Source organism: Amphichorda felina (assembly GCF_050947745.1).
Source record: "Amphichorda felina strain 45539 chromosome Unknown scaffold_6, whole genome shotgun sequence".
Lineage (NCBI taxonomy): Eukaryota > Fungi > Ascomycota > Sordariomycetes > Hypocreales > Bionectriaceae > Amphichorda > Amphichorda felina.
This window is the reverse complement of record NW_028145044.1, coordinates 1,121,153-1,140,321: the sequence shown is the minus strand read 5'-3', so window position 1 is coordinate 1,140,321 and position 19,169 is coordinate 1,121,153. Positions and strand designations below refer to the sequence as shown.

The 19,169-nt window shown below is 53.5% G+C and overlaps 5 protein-coding genes across 5 annotated transcripts; 3 read left to right on the top strand and 2 right to left on the bottom strand.

Moving 5' to 3' along the window:
• Window positions 1-3,526: 3,526 nt before the first annotated feature.
• On the top strand, window positions 3,527-5,219 carry ACO1O0_006196 (uncharacterized protein; the record flags this gene model as incomplete). The annotated part of the gene is made up of 3 exons (XM_083195590.1): window positions 3,527-4,093; window positions 4,421-4,881; window positions 4,934-5,219. 3 exons carry the CDS (start codon window positions 3,527-3,529, stop codon window positions 5,217-5,219), a joined length of 1,314 nt encoding a protein of 437 aa, XP_083048606.1.
• Window positions 5,220-6,306: 1,087 nt separating this feature from the next.
• COX11 (Cytochrome c oxidase assembly protein cox11, mitochondrial) lies at window positions 6,307-8,423 on the bottom strand (the record flags this gene model as incomplete). The annotated part of the gene is made up of 5 exons (XM_083195589.1): window positions 6,307-6,585; window positions 6,652-6,764; window positions 7,519-7,969; window positions 8,032-8,101; window positions 8,161-8,423. 5 exons carry the CDS (start codon window positions 8,421-8,423, stop codon window positions 6,307-6,309), a joined length of 1,176 nt encoding a protein of 391 aa, XP_083048605.1.
• A 384-nt stretch (window positions 8,424-8,807) lies between these two features.
• On the bottom strand, window positions 8,808-10,493 carry ACO1O0_006194 (NAD(P)/FAD-dependent oxidoreductase; the record flags this gene model as incomplete). The annotated part of the gene is made up of 3 exons (XM_083195588.1): window positions 8,808-9,762; window positions 9,818-10,205; window positions 10,268-10,493. The coding sequence occupies 3 exons, from the start codon at window positions 10,491-10,493 to the stop codon at window positions 8,808-8,810; spliced, it is 1,569 nt and encodes a 522-aa protein (XP_083048604.1).
• A 1,364-nt stretch (window positions 10,494-11,857) lies between these two features.
• On the top strand, window positions 11,858-15,472 carry ACO1O0_006193 (Scd6-like Sm domain-containing protein; the record flags this gene model as incomplete). Its single annotated transcript, XM_083195587.1, has 7 exons — window positions 11,858-12,037; window positions 12,096-12,511; window positions 12,576-12,615; window positions 13,532-13,563; window positions 13,634-13,669; window positions 13,720-13,960; window positions 14,153-15,472. The coding sequence occupies 7 exons, from the start codon at window positions 11,858-11,860 to the stop codon at window positions 15,470-15,472; spliced, it is 2,265 nt and encodes a 754-aa protein (XP_083048603.1).
• A 1,217-nt stretch (window positions 15,473-16,689) lies between these two features.
• On the top strand, window positions 16,690-18,895 carry ACO1O0_006192 (transcriptional repressor TCF25-domain-containing protein; the record flags this gene model as incomplete). Its single annotated transcript, XM_083195586.1, has 2 exons — window positions 16,690-17,554; window positions 17,619-18,895. 2 exons carry the CDS (start codon window positions 16,690-16,692, stop codon window positions 18,893-18,895), a joined length of 2,142 nt encoding a protein of 713 aa, XP_083048602.1.
• Window positions 18,896-19,169: the final 274 nt, after the last annotated feature.

Sequence of the window (19,169 nt, the reverse complement as noted above, 5' to 3'; positions counted from 1 at the left end):
CAAATCGACAGCGAGACTTTGACCATCCTGACAGGGACAGAGGTTGTACGACTCCGTAAGTGAAGTGTAGATGTGAGTGTGAGCTTGCTAGGAAAAGGGTGATCTGGTGCTGAAAAAGCGCTAAAAGTAAAAGGGGCATTTATCTTGCTGTCTTCTTTAAACGGTGCGCTATGTACCCTGTACCTTATGCACTGCCTGACTGCCTAGGATGGGACGAACTATGGGTTTATGGGATGTGGTGTAATCTGTATCCGTATAATAACACTAGTAGTAGCGCGCGCATGTGTCGCAGAATTTGGAGGGAATGCCATAGCATCATCCTCGATTTTGGATTTCACTCGACAAATGTCTCGACCAATACACGATGAGACAAACTCTCATGGACTGCCAACACACAACGCGCCACCAGTAAGTGCTGTATTACGGCCAAACGTCCCATGTGCCCCTCGCCGAATTTCAAGAGTGTTTGACAACTTGGGCGTGGATTTCCAAAAAGTTGTCCAAAATGGGTTCGGAGAAAGCTAGATCGGATGAGTCTGAGTCCATGAAATCGAACGAGGTACCTGCCTCGGTGTTAGTGCCAGCATTGGGAGGAGACGGGTTGGGTTGCTCACTCCCATGTTTGTCATTTGTGTGACAATTAACCTAGTGCCCGAGAGTGTCTCAATTAAAGAGACTCGATTAGAAGGCAAACCTGCTCTTATATTCCTCATAGGCTAATGGACTGCGCGAGTGCGATGCCCACAATGCTGCTGTTGATGGCCAAGGCGGAAGCTCCACGGTGGGTGAGGTCGGCATCAGGTGGACTATGGCGTGAGGATTGGATAGTCTCGGGATGCGGTCTTCCAAGATATTATAAATACGTATCTATGGCGATGCACATCCTCTGTTGGTGTTGTGCTCTTTTCTCTATGAGTGTGAGCTGCATGGGACGACCGACGGCAAGATCAGCCACTTAAGGATAAAGGGGCAGGCCTAGAATATGAACAGGCGGTGTTCTTGGCCTTTTGGCGAGGAATTAGCTCCGGGGCTCCAAGTTGAGGGCCATATTTTTCTGTGCGGGTCAGTCACCTGGTAACAAACTGTGTTCCTTTTTGGAAGGGGCTCACGATACCTACACGACACGCCTCCCCTCGTCACGTCTTCACCCTAACATCCATCATTAGTACCCACGCCATCGCTGCTGCCTCGCGTTCATCAAGCAGTGTCTCTGCTATTACATTAATTAGGTTGTTTACTTTCCCTCTTGGCCAATTTTATTGGCTCTACGGCTCTTGCTGGCCCTGCCGCGCACTTCTGGTGCGCTGTCGCCATCGTCCCCTCCTTCCACCCCATTTGTTGTTATCCATCTCTCTTACCATCTTCAACAATTCCAATCAGAGTACAAGTACCATCAACAGCATTCCTAAACTGAAAGATACATCTTCATCTGACGTTATCCATTACCAGGCAAGTCATTCCTGCCCGTTGGGGATCTTCTACAGTGAAAGGGGCATTGAGGCATTCACTGCCTGCGACTTCCCTTTCGTTGCTACACTCATTCACCTTCCTTGCTTCCAGGTTTCCGCGTTAGTCCTAGCTTCCATCTAACTCAGGTTTCAGGAATTGGACTTCTTCCTTCAGCTTTCAACAAACTGTTCATTGTGGGCTTCTCTCCTCGTCCCGACTCAATTTCCCATCTCTCACAGATCCATTTTCATCGACCTCCTTCACAGCCTCCTCTTCACGAATCAAATCGAGCTACCGAACCGTCGTCCCGCTCGTAAGCCCTCCCATTGTGTCTCTACTCAACGACAGATCGCTTGGAAGGCCGGCCTTGGCTATATATACCAGTTGCTGGTTGCTATTGTTGACTACTACTTGGGTAAGTCTACGAGCACAATAGCTGTATGTGGCTCAACCCCTTTTGCCGATCTCTCTGGACACATTTTCACCTTGAAGCGACCCATCGGCATTTAACATAGCAAATTGCTCCCTCCCATGGGCCTACTTTATCCCTTTCTCGGAGAGATCTCCAGCTTCTTGGCTACTACCTTGTCACTACGCTAGTTCCCGAGGGCTACTGCCTACTTTCTTCCCATGGATGTCATCCATTTCATTGACACAGAAGATGCGGGCTCCCCAGGTCGTCGGACACCTTTTCTCTCACAGCAGAAAGAAGGACAAGTCCTTGGCTTGTTCTGTCACATAGATTGCTCGATACAACCTGCTCCACTACGCTTCTATTACTCGCATGAATTTCAGATACTGATGATCTGCAACTTCATTGATTCCCATAACACTCCTTGCTTTTTTAAGTCATAATCAGAGGCGCAAAATATAACTGACGGGAGCAGTCTTTAGTTACAGATCCAGCCGGGTCTGACCTTCATCTCTCGAAACCTAACACGAATTTGCACGTCGCCCGCGTTTTCAACGCTTTCCGTTTTCCACTAGAGTGAGGGTCACCACTCATACATATCCTTCGGCCCTGACGAGGTAGTGGAGATGGGCCCCAGGTCTTATTCCTCTGGAGAACTTCTCCGCGTCCGGCAAGCCTCCTCTGTCGACGGGCTCACTCACCATATTCGTTCGCTCTTGAGAGAAAGTGGCGAGCTCAGTGGGTCTTTTCCATGCCCTAATCTTCTTCATCCCGGCTAACAGTATCTCAGACGATATCGCTCCAAAGCCGTTCGACAAGCAGACTGGGAGGAAGCTGGCACGGATCCCAGAGGAGACTCGGGAAAGATCTGCCCATTCAGATGTCCGCGTCCCGGTGAAGCGCGGCCCTGCGCGTCAGCTTGATGGCGCAGAGTCAGAATGGAAGTATCGCGGAAGAGCTGAGTCTGAGGATGCCGAGCCTCAGCCCCTTTCCGCTCCCACTGGCCTTGACGCTCAGAAGGATGAAGGATTCCAGCGCTTCTACAAAGCAGTTGTCTCCCCTACGCATGTTCGTGTCACTGCAGGGGGCCATATTGTGCGGAACAATCGTGCTCCTCCATCTCCTACGCCCAAGTGGTCGACAAACAAGACAGGGTTTGAAGGACCGTTTGCTCATCAACGAAGTCCGCCTGAGCAGAATCCATTCTCAGTGCCTCCAGGACCTTTCGGTGCATATGCCGCCATGTACCCTGGGTTCATTCCTGGCGTCAACCCTCCTATTCCGGCTGGTGCTCATCCGTACCCCATGATCCCGTGGCATTTGGGAATGAATCCTGGTGGAAACTTCGCCATCCCCATGGCCTCTGGAAGTCAAATACCGCCAAGCAACCCAGCTTTAAGCAAGGTAAAGGATAGTTCACGAAGCGAGAGGCAGAGCGAATCTGGTGTGCCCGATAAACCTAACCTTCAATATGGTGCAGCCTCAGAGCAATTCGACCATGGCCGACCTGCTTTCTACAATGGCCAGTGGATGATGCCCACAGCTGCACACCTTTACCCTTTCGCTTTTCCGCCACCTCACGGTTTCCCTGGCGCACCATTCCCCATGCCAATGATAGCTCCTCGCGGGATGGCAACAGACCCTCCCCCCCGAGGAGCGACGGCAATGCACAATCAGTCCGCCGAGAACGACAATCCGCATTCAGCGGGAAGGGTCAACTCGGAATATGCCCCGCCTTCTAACCCCCATGTCTCCTCAATTAGGCCAAGCGACATCACCAAGAGACAACTGGAAATACTACGAGTTCGTCTTAAGTACTTGGAAGATCAGCTCAGCTACAACAAGCACCAAATTGACGAGAGAACCGTCGAGAACGATGCTCAAATTACCCGTCAGCACATTGGACAGTTTGAGAAAAATCTCGAGATTCAGTTGTCGATAGAGGAGAGCCAGTATCCCAAGTCCGATCAGCAGAGTGACTTGGGTGAAGCCGCTCCCTCAAACGATGGCATGATTTTAAAACCATCGGCGTCAGGCGAAGTCAAGGCCAATTCCAGCAGCAATGACTCTTCTAACGGCGGTCAGCCACGCAGTCGCTCTAGAGCCCAAAATACTGGCAAGGACAAGACGAGTTCGCGCCTCAACGTCGGCATCAACTCAACAAAGTCGGCCTCGGCTTTTGCTGGCTGGAAGGCCCCTAGGAATTCACCGGCGGTCTCTGATCAGTTGAATGTAAAATCTGCGTTGCCAGTGGGCGCAGCCATGGCAGCTCCATTCCAACCTCGAACTGACGCTTCGGCTTTGGTGACTGGCCTCCATAGTGGCACCGTGGTTGACTCTATACCCACCACGAAAGAACACCTTGGGGGAGAAAAAGTTGACTGGCACGTTTCTGCAGCCTATGGAAATCAGGATACTCCGTATCTGGTAGGGTACATTCCCTTCGGCATCAGACCTCACCTTGCGAAAGACACGGACTACACTTACTCTCGCCCACTGACAGAGGATGAACTTCGTGCCCGTCACATGTATTGGGGCAAAACCCCTCGACATCTTCAGAAAGGTCTCCCCAAGTTCAATGGTAAGGATTTCTTTCCTCCGTCCCCTGACAAACACCGCTCGTCGGACGAAACATCGAGCGCCGCATTTTCCGTAGGCGAGATGCCGCTTGTCGGGGCTGGCACCGAATGCGGTGCGTCAGCGATGAACTCAGGCATCGACCCGTTTCAGGGCTTAGGACAGTCCGGGCAGATCCTGACTAGGGACGGGCCTGGTCACTCTACGCAGTCGGAGTCTCTCCCCAGACGAGGGCAGGACTCAACCGAGAATCTCACGGCAACAACTAGTCGCACAGCGCCTTACGGAATGCGCGTTGGCCGAAGTCTGGACGATCAAAATAGAGATTCCCAGGAGACAGCCCCCACCTCTTCAGCTAGTCTTAAGGACAAGTCATCTTCGGATGAAGCTGAAGACGACCGCGAGCTAATTTTCACGGGTCGCCGAACCATGGCAAAACCAGTGTATGTTCAGACACCCCTGACAATTAGATGTTGGTGTTCTGACTTCATTCAGGAAGGTTCGCAATGAGATTTGGTCAACAATGCTGAAGAAGGGCCCGACGAGTGCAAATGCTGTCCCAGGTGCGATTTCGTCCACCACAGCACAGGGTGTTCTCCCTCACTATGCAGGCCATGCTACGGCTTCTCTTGCCCCAACTATTGCCAACCAGGCAGTCTCGCCTCGCAGCCTCGTCTCCAAATCAAGCGATCAGGGCGAGAGAAAAGTTTCCGGGCCAGCTGCTGAAAAGAGTGATGAAAACAGCCCCCCTTGCGAGACAGCTATTGACGAGACTCTCTAAGGTCCTACTGGTTAACGACCAAGTACCACAAGACTCGGTCCCGTTTGAATCCGGAAATACTCCTACTGACAGTCTTCCCTGACGAAGCAGTTGATGAATTCACTGTTGCATTGTAGCTATCATGATTATGACTTACATCTGCCTCGACCATGCATCTTCTAACTTATTGGCACTCATTACCGCGGACAAGAGCCCACAGCTGTTCCAAAATCTGACAACACTGTTTGCCAAGGTGGGAATTGACTATGAAGTCTATGGCAACTTATCAGCATGGGTTCCTGTACTAGGAGGTATTGATATCATTTGTATGGCTTGGGGGACTCTGCCACGTCTCAGATAAAAAGCACGAAACGCAGTCCGTCTTTTGTGGCTATGTGAGCAGGAGCTCGAACGACTTGCGGAAATATATTCATATGGTTATTGGTACTACTAGGGCTTATCGTAATGTCTCATAATAACCACTTCCTTACCACGATATTAGACGAAGTAAAACAGGTCATGGTAGCCCAAGGGGTCGTGTGGGCAGCTAATTCTAGTTTACTTCGGATTACTATACATGTGCCTCGACATCAAACTTCTAACTTCATACGTTATTCCATAGAAGTCTTCGGACGAGAGTGGTTGAGTTGATAACAGTTACTCCCACTGGGGTTGCTCTTCGCCATTCGTTTACCGCGAAAACCATGGGATTGGTGGTTGACGCGGAGATAGTTAGGCGGTCGGATGTACGACTTACCTTGTCGAGCTGCATTAGCATACTCAACGAGCGATCATATCTTTTGGTTCCATTGTGAGTGGAGTTGCTCGTTGTCTACGCGAGTGGTGCTGGGTAGCAGCACGGAAACATTCACGCGAGTATAGTAAGATGGGCAAAGGTATGACTTCGGGAAACGCCTCCCATGGAGCATTTCACAAGGGGATCATTGTGAAATGGCCATTGAGAACGGTGAGATTCTCAATTCATCTACCCTGCCGCCGTCGGCAAAATGACTTGTAAACGCCGGAGTATCATGCCCATTTCCCGTTCCGCCCTTGAAAAGATTTTTGTGCTCGTCGAATTGATCATTTATTGGAAGTCGTCGCTCGCTTAGGCGGTGACCTTGTTCTGGGCCTTGAGGTCGCGGCCGATCTTGGAGCGGGCCAGGATGTCCTCACGGTCCTTGTCGAGCTTGAGCTTGGTGATGACGACGTTGGAGGGGTGGATGCCGAGGGGGACGGACTGGCCGGAGGCCTTGTCGCGGGTGACGCGCTCGACGTGGATGACGTATTTCAGGCGGTAGACGGAGGTGACCTTGCCCTCACGGCCCTTGTTGGAGCCGCGGACGATGGTGACCTCGTCCTCCTTGCGGATGGGGATGCTGCGGACCTGTTGGGCAAAACCCATGTCAGCGATGGGAGGGGGGACGGGCGTTCAGAAGAGGGGTGAACAAACGTTGTACTTCTCGCGCAGCTCCTTGCTGAGAGGGGCGCTCATGATAACACGGCGCTGGCTGGAGGGAGCCTTGAAGTGAGCGGCACGGCTCTTGCGGCGGGAGGAGGCGACCACTGCAGAACGCACATGTCAGCAATTCTGAATTTCCCACAGAAAAGGCCCAATTGAATAGCTCAAGAAGAGATTGCTCTGGAATACTCACTCTTGAAGTACTGGGGGGGTTGGGCGGTTAGTACGTGGTGGGTAGATGTTTGTTGGGCGGATGAGGGAGAGGGAAAATGGCGATGGGAATTTTTGGTGTTCGAGATGGTTGTGGGCGAAATTTGGTCAGGTCCCTTGCACGTGACTCGGGTACCCTACGATTCAGCAGGGATTGGCTGCTGAGTCATCATCATCCAAGCTGCTCATGTGGGGCTCGCTGGTGGGAGAGATGCTCCATCAAGAAGTCGGCCTGTGATTGCTGGGCAGGTGTTGGGGAATATGCACTCGGGAAGGCTAAAAATGTCTAGGGACTATTATTTCCAGAGTCGCTGTTCTGGAGTTTTGACTTGTTTTTATTGTGCCATATGCTTGTGTATGTACATGAGCTCCGCTTGTAGCTTGAGATGATTTCCGGGAGCAAAATTTCCAAAAACGTACGAGAATGGCTCTGAGATCGAACATGAACGCCGTTCCATCAGTCGTTCAATTATAATAATCTTGACAACATATTAATACAGGAGTAAGGTTACAGTAAAAGTGTTGTCCAGTAGCTCAATTACCCAGAAGCAGGGGCCTGGAATCTGCCGTTGTTGTCATATCTCGCTTCTACAGGTTGAACCATTAGATTATATCTCAAAGAAGCAAATGCAAGCGGAGGTGACTCACTAAAGAATGTGTAGTTGAGCGTCACAGTCTCGACTCCCTTCATGTTCAGGTCATTGAGCAGATCCGGGTCCAAGTAGAAGAAGACGGGCATGTCGACCGTCTCGCCGGCGTTAAGGCGCTGCTCCTCGAAGCAAAAGCACTGGATCTTGCTGAAGTAGGGTGCACACTGGGCAGGTGTAACGCTGTAGGTGGCGACGCCAATGATGTCCTTGTCGCCCATGTTGGTGGCCTTGTAAAAGGCCAGTGCCGTCTCGCCGGGCAGGACGCGCACCTCGCGCTGCTGGGGCACAAACTTCCAGGGCAGCGTGTCCGAAATGGAGGCGTTGAAGGTGACCTTGATGCGGTTGGCTGTGGTGACTGGGATGACACGGCTCGAGATGTCGGTGTTCTCGTCGGTACCGTTGCCGTGGGCGCGGATGGGCTGACCGCCCCAGCCCGTGGTCTGACAGATCTGGGTCGCCGTCAGCGGGAGCTCCCCTTCTCCTTAAGACAATTGCTGGGTATTGAGCTTACCATTTTGTACATAGGCACCGATCCGTAGGAGAAGGCCACGGTTCCCAGAATTAGGCTCAGCGTGTAGTATCTGTGCAAACAGCATGAGCTCGGTCCAAACTCCAAAGCGTGCCTAGCGGAGTTCCCTACAGAATAGTCTGATTCTTCATAGCGTAGTGCTGTCGCACCCGCTCCATCGAAGGGGAATAATCCTGTTGCCGCAGTCGCTGCGCCTGCGCCTGCTGTTGCTGCTGCGGCCGGGCTGTCGAGCTCGAGACGTTTCTGCGCAGCGTCGGGAAGCGCATCGTCCACTTGGGCTGCTGGGGCCGCGCGTGCTGGCAGAAGAAGCACGTCCATTGGGAAGGCCGCGTGGCGGTGGCCACGGTCCTTGGGAATCGCGGTGCTCCGCTCATGGTGGGCTGGGGGGTTCGGCGTGGTCGGGTTGTTGTAGGATTAGAGCTGGGAAGTCGAAGGTCGGGATCGGCGGCCTGGAGAATTGAATTCTGGGGTGATATTCGGAGGTCGGGCCGGCGACGTCCGACAACCCGAGTCCAGCTGCCCAGAAACACCCGCAGAGGACTAGCTAATTTCTATCTCCTTGCATTGTGAATGGAACTATAGATATTCCAGTTTGTTTGTAAAATATGAATTTCTGTTCTTAATGCTGTTGCCGCTGCATTGTGTCATATAATAGGACTAGTCATCAGAATACCCAACCCAAGACCTTGAACCATCCCCCCAACACCTAGATAAAAACATCCAAATAAACAATTAATGAAGCGCTCCTATGTATCCTTTCATAGAACTTTGCCATTCAATTTCTTCGTCGCTCCATTTAGTTTCCTCGTCGCGCCATTCAGACTCTTTGCCGCGCCGTTCATATGTAGCCTCCCCCTTGGCTCCCTCGCGCCGACCAACTTCTCCAGCGGGTGCACCACAAAGACCTGAATGACGAGAATGATGAGTCGCAGGAGGTGATCCGCCAGCCCAAGTCTCGGCTTCTTTCCTCTGCTGTATGTCGAGTCCTTGAACTCAAAGGGCAGCTTCGCACCCAAGTGCTCCTGAGCAACCTGCAGCCCGCTGCTGAACCCGTCCTCGTGGAATCCATAGTTGGTCCATGCTCCGGCGTAGCTGACGCCGCGCTTATTCTGGATGTTCCGCAAAAGCTTCTGCGCACGCACCGCCGAAGGTGTATATAGCGGATGTGTGTAGTAGTACCAGCCGTGTGTGAGCTCCTTGCGCGGTTTGTGGAGAGGATTCAAGGTGACGAGAACGTCCCCGAATGGATTTCGGGGTATATGTTGCAGGATGTTCATGTTGTATGTCAAAGACACCTTGTCGATGTTCGCCTTGCCGGAGGATGACGCAGTCAGATAGTTCCAACTTGACCATGCTTTCCGTCTCGTTGGCATGAGTGAAAGGTCTGAGTGGAGGGCAACCTCGTTGTGTGAGGTCTCGAAACAAGAGAGTATCGAGCGCTCCTGGTCCGTAACCGACGGCTGAATGATGGATAGCGCCTCATCACCATGCGTCGCGAGAACGACGTGGTCGTAGATTTCGGTCTTGCCGTTCTCCAGATGTAATCGTACCCGGCCGTCGTTTTCGTTGGATAGATGCCTCACTGGTGTGTTCAGGAAGACATGGTTCGGAGGGAAACCTTTCATGACAGCATCAATATACGACTTGGATCCTTCTGTCAAAGTCAACCACTGTGGTCTAGCCGAGACGGTCGACAACAGGTGATGGTTCCACCTGTGACATATTAGCGGCAAAACTAAGGGCTATGAGAGTGTGTGACCAGGCTTACAGGAAGCGGACAAGCGTAACGGCAGGGAATTCGAGAGAGCATTTGTCGGGGCTTGTGCTCCAGACTGCCGCCGTCATTGGGAGGAGATAATTGTCCTTGAAGGCGTCAGAGTAGCCTTCTCGTTGAAGGTACTCCCCGATGGTCTCGTCATTGTCCTCGATGTCATCGTCAGCCTGGATAAGTAGATCCAGAGCAAACTGGTTGAAGCGGATAATATCGAATAGCATCCTCCACATCCTCGGCGACAGAACGTTTCTCTTCTGGCAGAAGACTGCGCGTAAGCTCGTCCCTGCCCATTCGAACGCGCCCTGGTCTCGCGAGACGCCAAAGGCCATCTCCGTAGGCTCATACTTGACGCCTAACTTGTTCAGGAAGTTGATAAAGTTTGCTAAGGAATCAAATGGTGAGCAATCAACGAGCGAGGAGTGGGGATATGTCGACTCAACTCACGGTACGTCGCTGTGTTCATGACGATGAACCCGGTGTCTACCGCAGTCGAGAACTTGCCCCTGTTCCATTGAACAGTGTTGGTGTGCCCTCCCAGACGGTCCTCTGCCTCATAGAGATAGACATCATGGTATGTCCTATTAAGCGCCCAAAGGGCCGCAATACCAGCAGTGCCACTCCCAACAACGGCCACTTTCTTCCTGTAGACCCCGTCAGCCGGTAGACTCATGGTAAGCACTGATTTTGAGTTCACGCATGCCAAAACAAAATAAAAATCCAAGTGAGATGGACGTCTGCGAACAAGACTATAAGGGGAGTGATGAGGCGAAACATCGTGGCATCGTGGCATCGCCAGCGCATCCAGCTCAGCTTTGGGCACGGACAGCGTCTAATCCGCATTTGACAACGAAAACGAAACATGCAGGGGACAAGAGACTCACACATGATTTGGTGTCATGCTTGTGCGACGTCGGGCACAAAGTTGCTGTCAAAACAGGATCCTATCGTCTTGACAACAATGTCCAAGGGGCCGGCAGCGATGCATCACGAGACCAGCAATATATCCGGCGGCACCGAGGCGCGAGAATGGTTGAGATCCCATATTGAATGTTGGGGACGCTTGTCAAATGTCCATGTGGTCATGCACGATGACGGTGGAGACTCAAAGCCCGAGGTTGGGCCCACAAGCAATCCGTACGACTCACGGGTACGAGTAGGGCGACAGGGTCGCAGCAATAATATGCAGCGAATCGTGCCAGAAGTGGCTAGGGGCATGAGGCAGAGTGTGAGCCACAACTCCAAATCGCAGGGTGTGGTCCATCGCTGCCTCCCCGTTGGCAGATCCTCAGGGACAGAGTTCCAACTGGCAAAGGCTGACAGAAGCAGAGGGCACGCGACTGGCTACAGTGGCCATTTTAGATGGGCACGCAACATCTCAACGCATCATTCACGCGCAACTTCCATGGAGGACAGCGGCAACCAGCATAGTACTCAATGATCCCTCGATACCCAAGGGTAGAGAGATGATGGGCATGTCGGACACTCAACGGGATCGACAAACGTTTGAACGAGTCGCCAATTCTTAGAAGCGCCGCACAGGAGACCTGTGGTTATTATGCCCGGGCAATACAACTCTACGCCACCTAAGGCTGACAAAGTCAGGACGTAGAGCCTTTTTTCTTCGATTCCGGGGGATTCAACTTTCTATGAAGAAGAAAAGAAGAAAATTCCAAACCTTCGCTGGCTGACGAGCTTTTACTAAGGGTGGCCGGTGGGGGTTCGGTCACGTGCTCCAGGACACCTCAGCTCCGGACGGGACGGAGGTTCCTCGGGTTTAGCCGCCTGGAGTTGTAGCGCATGACATCTTACCAGCGCCGCCAGCCAGTGACGAACATCCATCAATCTAGGCACCCACGACTCTTGTCTTTCAGCGTATTCACTTCAAATCCTTAGAGAACCAAACACACGCCCGTAACAGGCGACTGTGAACAGCGTTTCCCCGTCCCTCTGCGCTCGACCCTGCGTAGCCAGCTCCTCCCGCTGTGAATCCATCATATCGTCATTCTCCCGCCAACCTCCCCAACCCATTCCAAGATGGCGAACCCCCTCGACACCGATGCCGGCTCCGAGCTCTTCGGCTCATATGAGGCCGAGCTCAAGATCGTCCAGGCCGACCTCGCGCAGAAGCTAGACCAGATCCTAGAGCTGTCTGGTGAGCCCCGGAAGTCCGCCATCAGCCAAGCGGAGCGGGCGCTCGAGGATGCCGATGAGATCGTAGGTCCCCGGACATCATCGGCTGCATCTACTTCCGCTAACCCAATCTACCTTCTAGATCGGCCAGATGCGCCTCGAGAAGCAAAATATTCCCACGTCGGCGCGCGCAAAGGTGAACCAGCGGTTCCGTAACTTCGAATCCGACATCGACGCCTCCAAGCGCAAACTCACAAACCTGTCGACCGACCGGTCCGCCCTGTTTGGCTCGCGCTATACGGATGACCCCGCCGGTTCCTCGGATGTCCACCTAGAGCAGCGCCAACAGCTACTGTCAGGGACAGACCGCCTGGAGCGGAGCAGTCAGCGACTCAAGTCGAGCATGGCCCTTGCCAACGAAACGGAGCAGATCGGCGCCGGTGTTCTTGGGGACCTGGGACGGCAACGCGAGGTCATCAACAACACGCACGACAGGTTACTAACCAGTGAGGGCTACGTGGATCGGAGTATTAAGACGCTGAGGGGGATGGCACGTAGGTACTGTGAACCCTCTGTCGACCGCAGGACCTACCCGACATGATCATGCTGACTAGGCTCTTAGAATGGCTACAAATCGGGTGATTACCATTGCCATTATCACGGTGCTTGTCCTTCTCATAATCGCCGTCATTTACAGCAAGTTCAGTTGAATGGGTTAATTGTTTGGCGTTTTGGTTTGATTGCCGATAATCATGCTCGGCCTGTCCGGGATTTGCGATGCACTCGTTTGAATGAGCCATGGGATAGTATTAGTACGCACATAAGCATCTTCTGTTAAGAGTAGATACAGGCAGCATTCGCTCCTGTATAATAGAATGCCATTTCACGAGGCCGAGATGTCTTGAGGTGTCGCCTCGACTTTGCTTGCCCGGTATAATACCGACTTGACGCTGTGCTGGATAGACCTTGGAAATCTCAAAGCCCGGAGTTTGGTTGAGATAGATTGACGGTACTCCGTGCTACGTACTGTACGAATACAGATGCAGCTAAGATATATGATGCAAGGTGTCACTGGCGATTGGGGAGCCATGCATATCCATACAGTACCACTAATATAGGTCGTCTGTTGAGAAATGGTTTCACTATGACCACGTTGATATCCAGTATGATTGGCCTCGCCCAAGATATTCGCATTGATACAGCCAAGCCTAGTTAAAATTTTGATCCAATCCGATAAATTTCGCAGTCCTCATATTCGTACGCTTACATATGCTTAGGTAGGTAGTAGGTTGCCGGTGAGGCTAACGAGATGGAAGCGCGAAATAGCCGATGATACTCCGTAGTAGCGCCGGACCTGAGCAAACACCCCATTTTCAGCCTCTTCTCGCCAGAACTCAAATCTTGGCTCACACAAATCCTGCCAACCTCCTTCAACCTGGCACCAAACAACGTCTTGGTGCCACCCCCAACAACTAACTGCACTCTCTGTCCTTTTTTTTCCCTTTTGCTCTTATTTACGACGGTGAATTCATTAATACCCGCGAGGCTTTCTTGCAGCTTGCTACGTGCTTAACGTAGCTTACTAGTGCCGAGATGTCTGAATTTCTAGGGTACGTACGCACAAGGGGGCCCACTGGGCCACGCTCAGCGCACCACAACATGGTACTGACAGCTATTTAGCTCTCGCATTTCGCTCATCTCCAAGAGCGATATTCGGTATGTGCCACCGGCAGCGCGGCATCAGCTCTCGCTGACTCTCTGACCAGCTACGTTGGCGTCCTGCACGAGATCAATTCCGACGAGTCGACCGTGTCGCTCGAAAATGTTCGTTCATTCGGAACAGAGGGGCGAAAAGGTCGCCCTGAAGAGGAGGTCGGCCCCTCTGATCAGGTCTACGAGTACATTGTCTTCCGAGGCAGCGACGTGAAGGATCTTCGCATTGAGGAACACCCTGGCATCAAGGAGAACAAGCCTCCCGTCATGCCCGATGACCCTGCCATTGTCGGCGTAAGTTCTCCCTCGAACCCACTGCACCACTACCTCCAAATGATGAAATATTTCGGATGTAAACTTTTGTCACTGCTGAATAGCGCAAAACCATGTTGATATTTCCGTTGCCTTCCTTCTGATTGGAGATTTTTTTCACACGCTTATTCCTCATGTAAATGTTGGACCAATTGCTAATTTGTGTGTTCAAAGGCGGCGCGAACTCGACCTGGCCCTCAAGGACCAAACCAGAACGCCCCTCCACCTGGGCCCTACGGACAACCTCCGTATGCTCCTAACAACTTTTATGGACCTCCCGGTGCTTGGGGTCGCGGAGGACCTCCGCCCCCTGGCCCGCAAGGCTTCGGCAACATGCCATATCCTCCTCCACCAGGATGGTTCCCACCTGGCCAAGCATTCCCTCCTGGCCCAGGCGGCCCTGCCCCGTGGGGCAACCAACCTTTCCCTCCTGGACCCGGTGTCCCCCCTGGCCCAGAGGGTGCCCAGAACCAGCGTGGACCGCCGGGTCCTGGTCCTCATGATGGGAGACCGCCACCTATCGGCCTTGGAGCGGAGGGACAGAAAGCTCCTACCCCGTCGTCACAAGCACCCCTTGCGGAACCCAAGCCCCTACCTCAGCAGGCGCGCCCACCGACCAACGCTCCGACACCTCCTGTCGAATCGAAGCCTTCCCCGCAAGAGGTTCAGACTGCTGCTGCAAACCTAGCCGCTGAAAAGACTCCTAGAGCTCCTGACACCCCGAAGGCGGCAGCTCCCACTGGCCCGCGAAACAACCGCGTCAACCCTGTTGTACCCCTCGGGTCTTTGACGAAACCCTTCCAACCTCCAATCGCCCAGGAGCAGGCAGGAAAGGCAAGTGTTCAAACTACAGTGACGGCAGCGCCGGGTAGCGTACAAGATGCGACCAGCGCTGCCCGGGCAGCCGTGGCTGTTGCCATGGCTCAGCTCGGAAACAGTGGCGGAAACGCTATGGACAACTTGACCAACAAGGTCAATGAGATGCGTGTCAATGCTGGCAGAGGTGGACCGTCGGCTCCACGTGGACGTGGACGAGGCGGCCGCCCACCAACCGCAAAGGTTGAGGTGCCTGATTCAGATTTTGATTTTGCCCAGTCTAACGCAAAGTTCAACAAAGAGGACATCGTCAAGGAAGCTATCGCGGGCTCCCCGCTGACAGAGACGCCCCATGGCCCTGTCGACGCCCCAGTAGAGCCTGCTGCACCTGAGGAGTTAGCTACAGCCTACAATAAGTCCCGATCCTTCTTTGACAACATCTCTAGCGAAGCAAAGGACCGCGCCGTGACCAACGGACCGAAGCCCGGAGGTCGCGAGTGGCGTGATGAAGAGCAGCGAAGAAACATGGAGACGTTTGGCCAGGGTAGTGTTGACGGAGGACACCGCAACTACCGTGGCCGTGGCCGTGGTCGGGGCCGTGGCAGAGGCCGCGGATTCAGCCGAGGCGGTCGTGGTGGCAGCAGGCCCCAGTACCAGGCTACTGTGGCTGACCAATAGTTGGGCAGCGTGATGCTTTCGCGTGATTTTGCTCTGCATGTCTGCTTTGCTTAATCATGGAATTTGCCAGTTGGTGAAGCTCCTACAGGACCGGAGCCAGAAATCTAACACACTTGATGTGGTGTACAGCGGGAGCGAGGGATACGAATTGCTTTTTTTTTTTTTGCTTTATGTTTGAATTGTACGACTATCAGATACCGAGGCTTTTCCATGACAGATGGTTGGGTTGCTTCGATGAGACGGGGAAATCATGACCACGGTCTTGGCTGGAGTTTCCCCAGACAGGGACTGGGTGATGTGATTTTTTTCGGCCGGTGGTTACCTAGCTCGGAGCATTTGGAGTCCTGATTATCATAACGGAGAAGGAGAAATTGATAGTTGTAGCAAAAGGGACGCGGTTTGGATTTGAGAGGCCTATTGGGGATGCCTTTTTGTATGGAGGGACGAAGCGATGACATTAACCTACGAGACGAGGGAGCACAAAAAGCATGCTTCGGAAAAGAGGAAAGGGGGGGCTTGATGCCAGACACAGATAGCTGCCAGTTGCTTAGGCCTGGATATCAGACTGCAGACAATACACTCATCAAGCCGTCCCGACGTCTGTGTCCTTTATGCAACTTGGCCACTCTTTTCACTGGAGAACGATAGTAGTCTTTGTTCAAGGAAGGCTGAACCTGCGTGTAAAGTGTGGAATAATTATCAAGAGCAGCTGTTCATCCACACACCATAACCTCAAGTTTTGCCGGAAGGAACCCCACTGTGCCTTGGTTAAGTATTAATGAGCCGTAGCCGATTATTGCAACCTTGGCAGAGGGTGAGAGAATACCAATTACTCGTAGGGGAGTAAGTGAAGTAATTTACTAGGTACCTAGGGAGCAGCTGGTGCTGTACTATGTAGCTTTGGGTGGTGGGTGAGGTGGGATCCTCTCTGGTGCTGGTGCCCCACCACACGTCACCACTGCTCGGCGTGACACAACAACAGAAGCAGGTGCAGGCCACTCCAAGTTTGGGAAAAACTTGAAGATCGAGACAGGTTTGGACCCTGGCGCTGGACCTTTTGCCTCTTTACCAACTCGGGGTTTTCCTTTGTACACATACCGACGAAGGCTTTTGACAGCACTCGCCATTTCCATCCCTCGTGAGCTTGTTTCCCATATCGAGAGGACCCCGCAGCGGCGCAAGGTCGCCACGAAAACCTGGGCGTGAGCATCCCCGGCATGTCGAGCAGACAGTTGCGCAAGCTGCAGAAGCAGCGGGAGCTTGAACTAGAAAAAGTTGCACCGGCTCAAGAGTCTGAGGACAGCGGCGAAGACGATGGCCCTGTGCCGGTGTCGAAGCCACGGGTGAGCCTATTTGCCGCTCTGGGGGGAGATGGAGGTGGCGATGAGGGCGAGGATGAGGGTGATGACCTGGACCAAGGGAACCCTCAAGAAGAAGTAGAGGAAGCCCCCCAACCACAACAACCTGCAAAGAAGAGCAAGAAGAAGAAGAAGAAGAAGAACAAGGCCAAGGCGGCAGCCGCAGCACCTGGCCCCATCGCTGAGCACGATGACCAAGGTGTCGAGGATGAGATTGATAGGGCTATCAAGGAGCTCAAGATCAGCCAGCAGCAGCGTGGTGGGCCAGATGCCTCGGAGGAATCAACCGGCACAGCTCGACGGATCAATCAGCTTCTCAGCATAAACACCTACCACCTCAAAGCCATCCATGAGATGAGGAACCTGTTTGGCCGGGATGTCATTGAGTCGGCAAATGCGGAGGAAGGGCAGGAGAACAGCCGGCCGAGACGAAGGCCCATGCAGCAGCAGGTCGATCTCGAGACCTTTCTACGCGGACCTCCGGGCGCAAAGAGGCTACCTGAGGTGTCGCTGCGGCGCAACGTCTTCATCCAGGGAAGAGAGCACTGGCCGCGCCAGACGGCCGGTGGACTCACGATGAAGCAGCTCCGCAAGGCCGAAGACGGGTCCTTCACTGAGTACGCCTACATCCATGACAAGGAGTACGACGCTGTTCAGACATTCTTCTTCTCCTGCGTGCAAATGGGTGATCCCATGAGGATAGTGTATCTGCTGCAGCAAGTCCGTAAGTCACCACCTCGAAGCTGTTTCTATCGGAGAACCCCCCCTGCTGATATTACCCCCTACAGCATATCACGTATCGACGCTGCTCCAAGTCAGTAATGTGGCCAAGCAAGACCAGAACATGGCATTGGCGGCCGAGCTCTGCGAAAGGGCCCTCTTCACCTTTGGCCGCGTGGCAACCTCGTCATTCCGCCAGGACCTTGAACAGGGAAGAGCGCGGCTTGACTTTCGACGGCCAGAGAATCGACAGTTCTGGCTGGCGGGGTATCACTATTTGAGGAGTCTCATCCGCAAAGGAACGTATCGGACTGCGCTGGAGTGGGCGAAATTGCTCTTCGCCCTCGACCACAAGGACCCGTACGCGATGAGGCATATGATACACTTTCTGGCTATCAGAACTCACGAAGCGCGCTGGCTGGTGGATTTCGTGGATGAGCTAGAAGCGCTGGGCGACAACAGGGACACTGTTTATCTTCGGCAGACCCTGGTCCTGGCAAAACTCCAGATGAACGATGTTGACGGTGCACGCGACGAGCTGCGGGCCGGTATGCAGCGTGTCCCTTGGCTGTACTGCGCTCTCTACCAGGAACTGGGCCTCGATGCGCCGCCTTCGATCTGGGGTATCAACGTTCAATCAGATTCCCGGTCATTCTGGGTCAAGCTGTACGTCTACCAGACAAAGGATCTCTGGAACAACACGGCAGCCACATCGCTACTCCAGGAGGTCGCAAAGGGGCTTGAGCGAGTCGACACATCGAACTTGCCTGCCGACGACGCTCCGCCTGATCTGGGTGCGACGAGATTGGTGTACCTGGAGGGCCAGACTTCGATCATGGGCGTAGCGCCGCGCGACCTCCTGGACAGCCAGCCAAACTACGAGTTCGATCCCCTTCCGCCACCCGAGGAGGAGAACATTTTCACAGGGGAAGGGTGCCGGATGCCATGGAAGGATCGGAATGCAGGATCGCGGGCGATGGAGCAGCAGATGGAGGCGCAGCTTCGGAATCTCATGGAGAGACGACAGGCTCAAGCGCAAGCACAAGGTGGCGGAGGGGCCGGGGCAGGATTTGGCGGGTTTGGGGTCGACGATGATGAGAATGCGGAGCTGGATGCGATCGACATGGATGACCCAGAGCTGCAACGGGATCTAGAGGAGCACGCGCGGAGAGCCAACCAGCCGGGGGTGTGGCAGGCGCTTCTGCGGGTGCTGCGGGGAGAGGAGGAGCCCGAAGCAGAAGCTGGGAGAGAGGAGGGCGTTGATGCGGAGGACCTGGTGGGATATGACAGCCCCGATGAAGGGGGTTTACCAGGAGCTTGGCCAGATGACAACGGGGCCCGCTGAGCGGAGCTCCGGGGGCTGCAATCAAAAGCACATTAAATTTTAAAGAAAGTATTGCCTAGAAGCGTAGAAGAAGGGCGCGTAGATATTCTACGGTGGACGTATTTGGTAATACCTGAATGGCCGTTGAATGCGGCTACAGGGTAGGTAGCACTAGAGGTAGGCACTAGGTAGGCACTAGGTACGGATAGGCACTACTACCTACTAATAGTACTAGTAGCACATTGCGAGGCCGGTGTTCGGAGGATTTGTGCTTTGCAGCATGGTCATGGCCCCC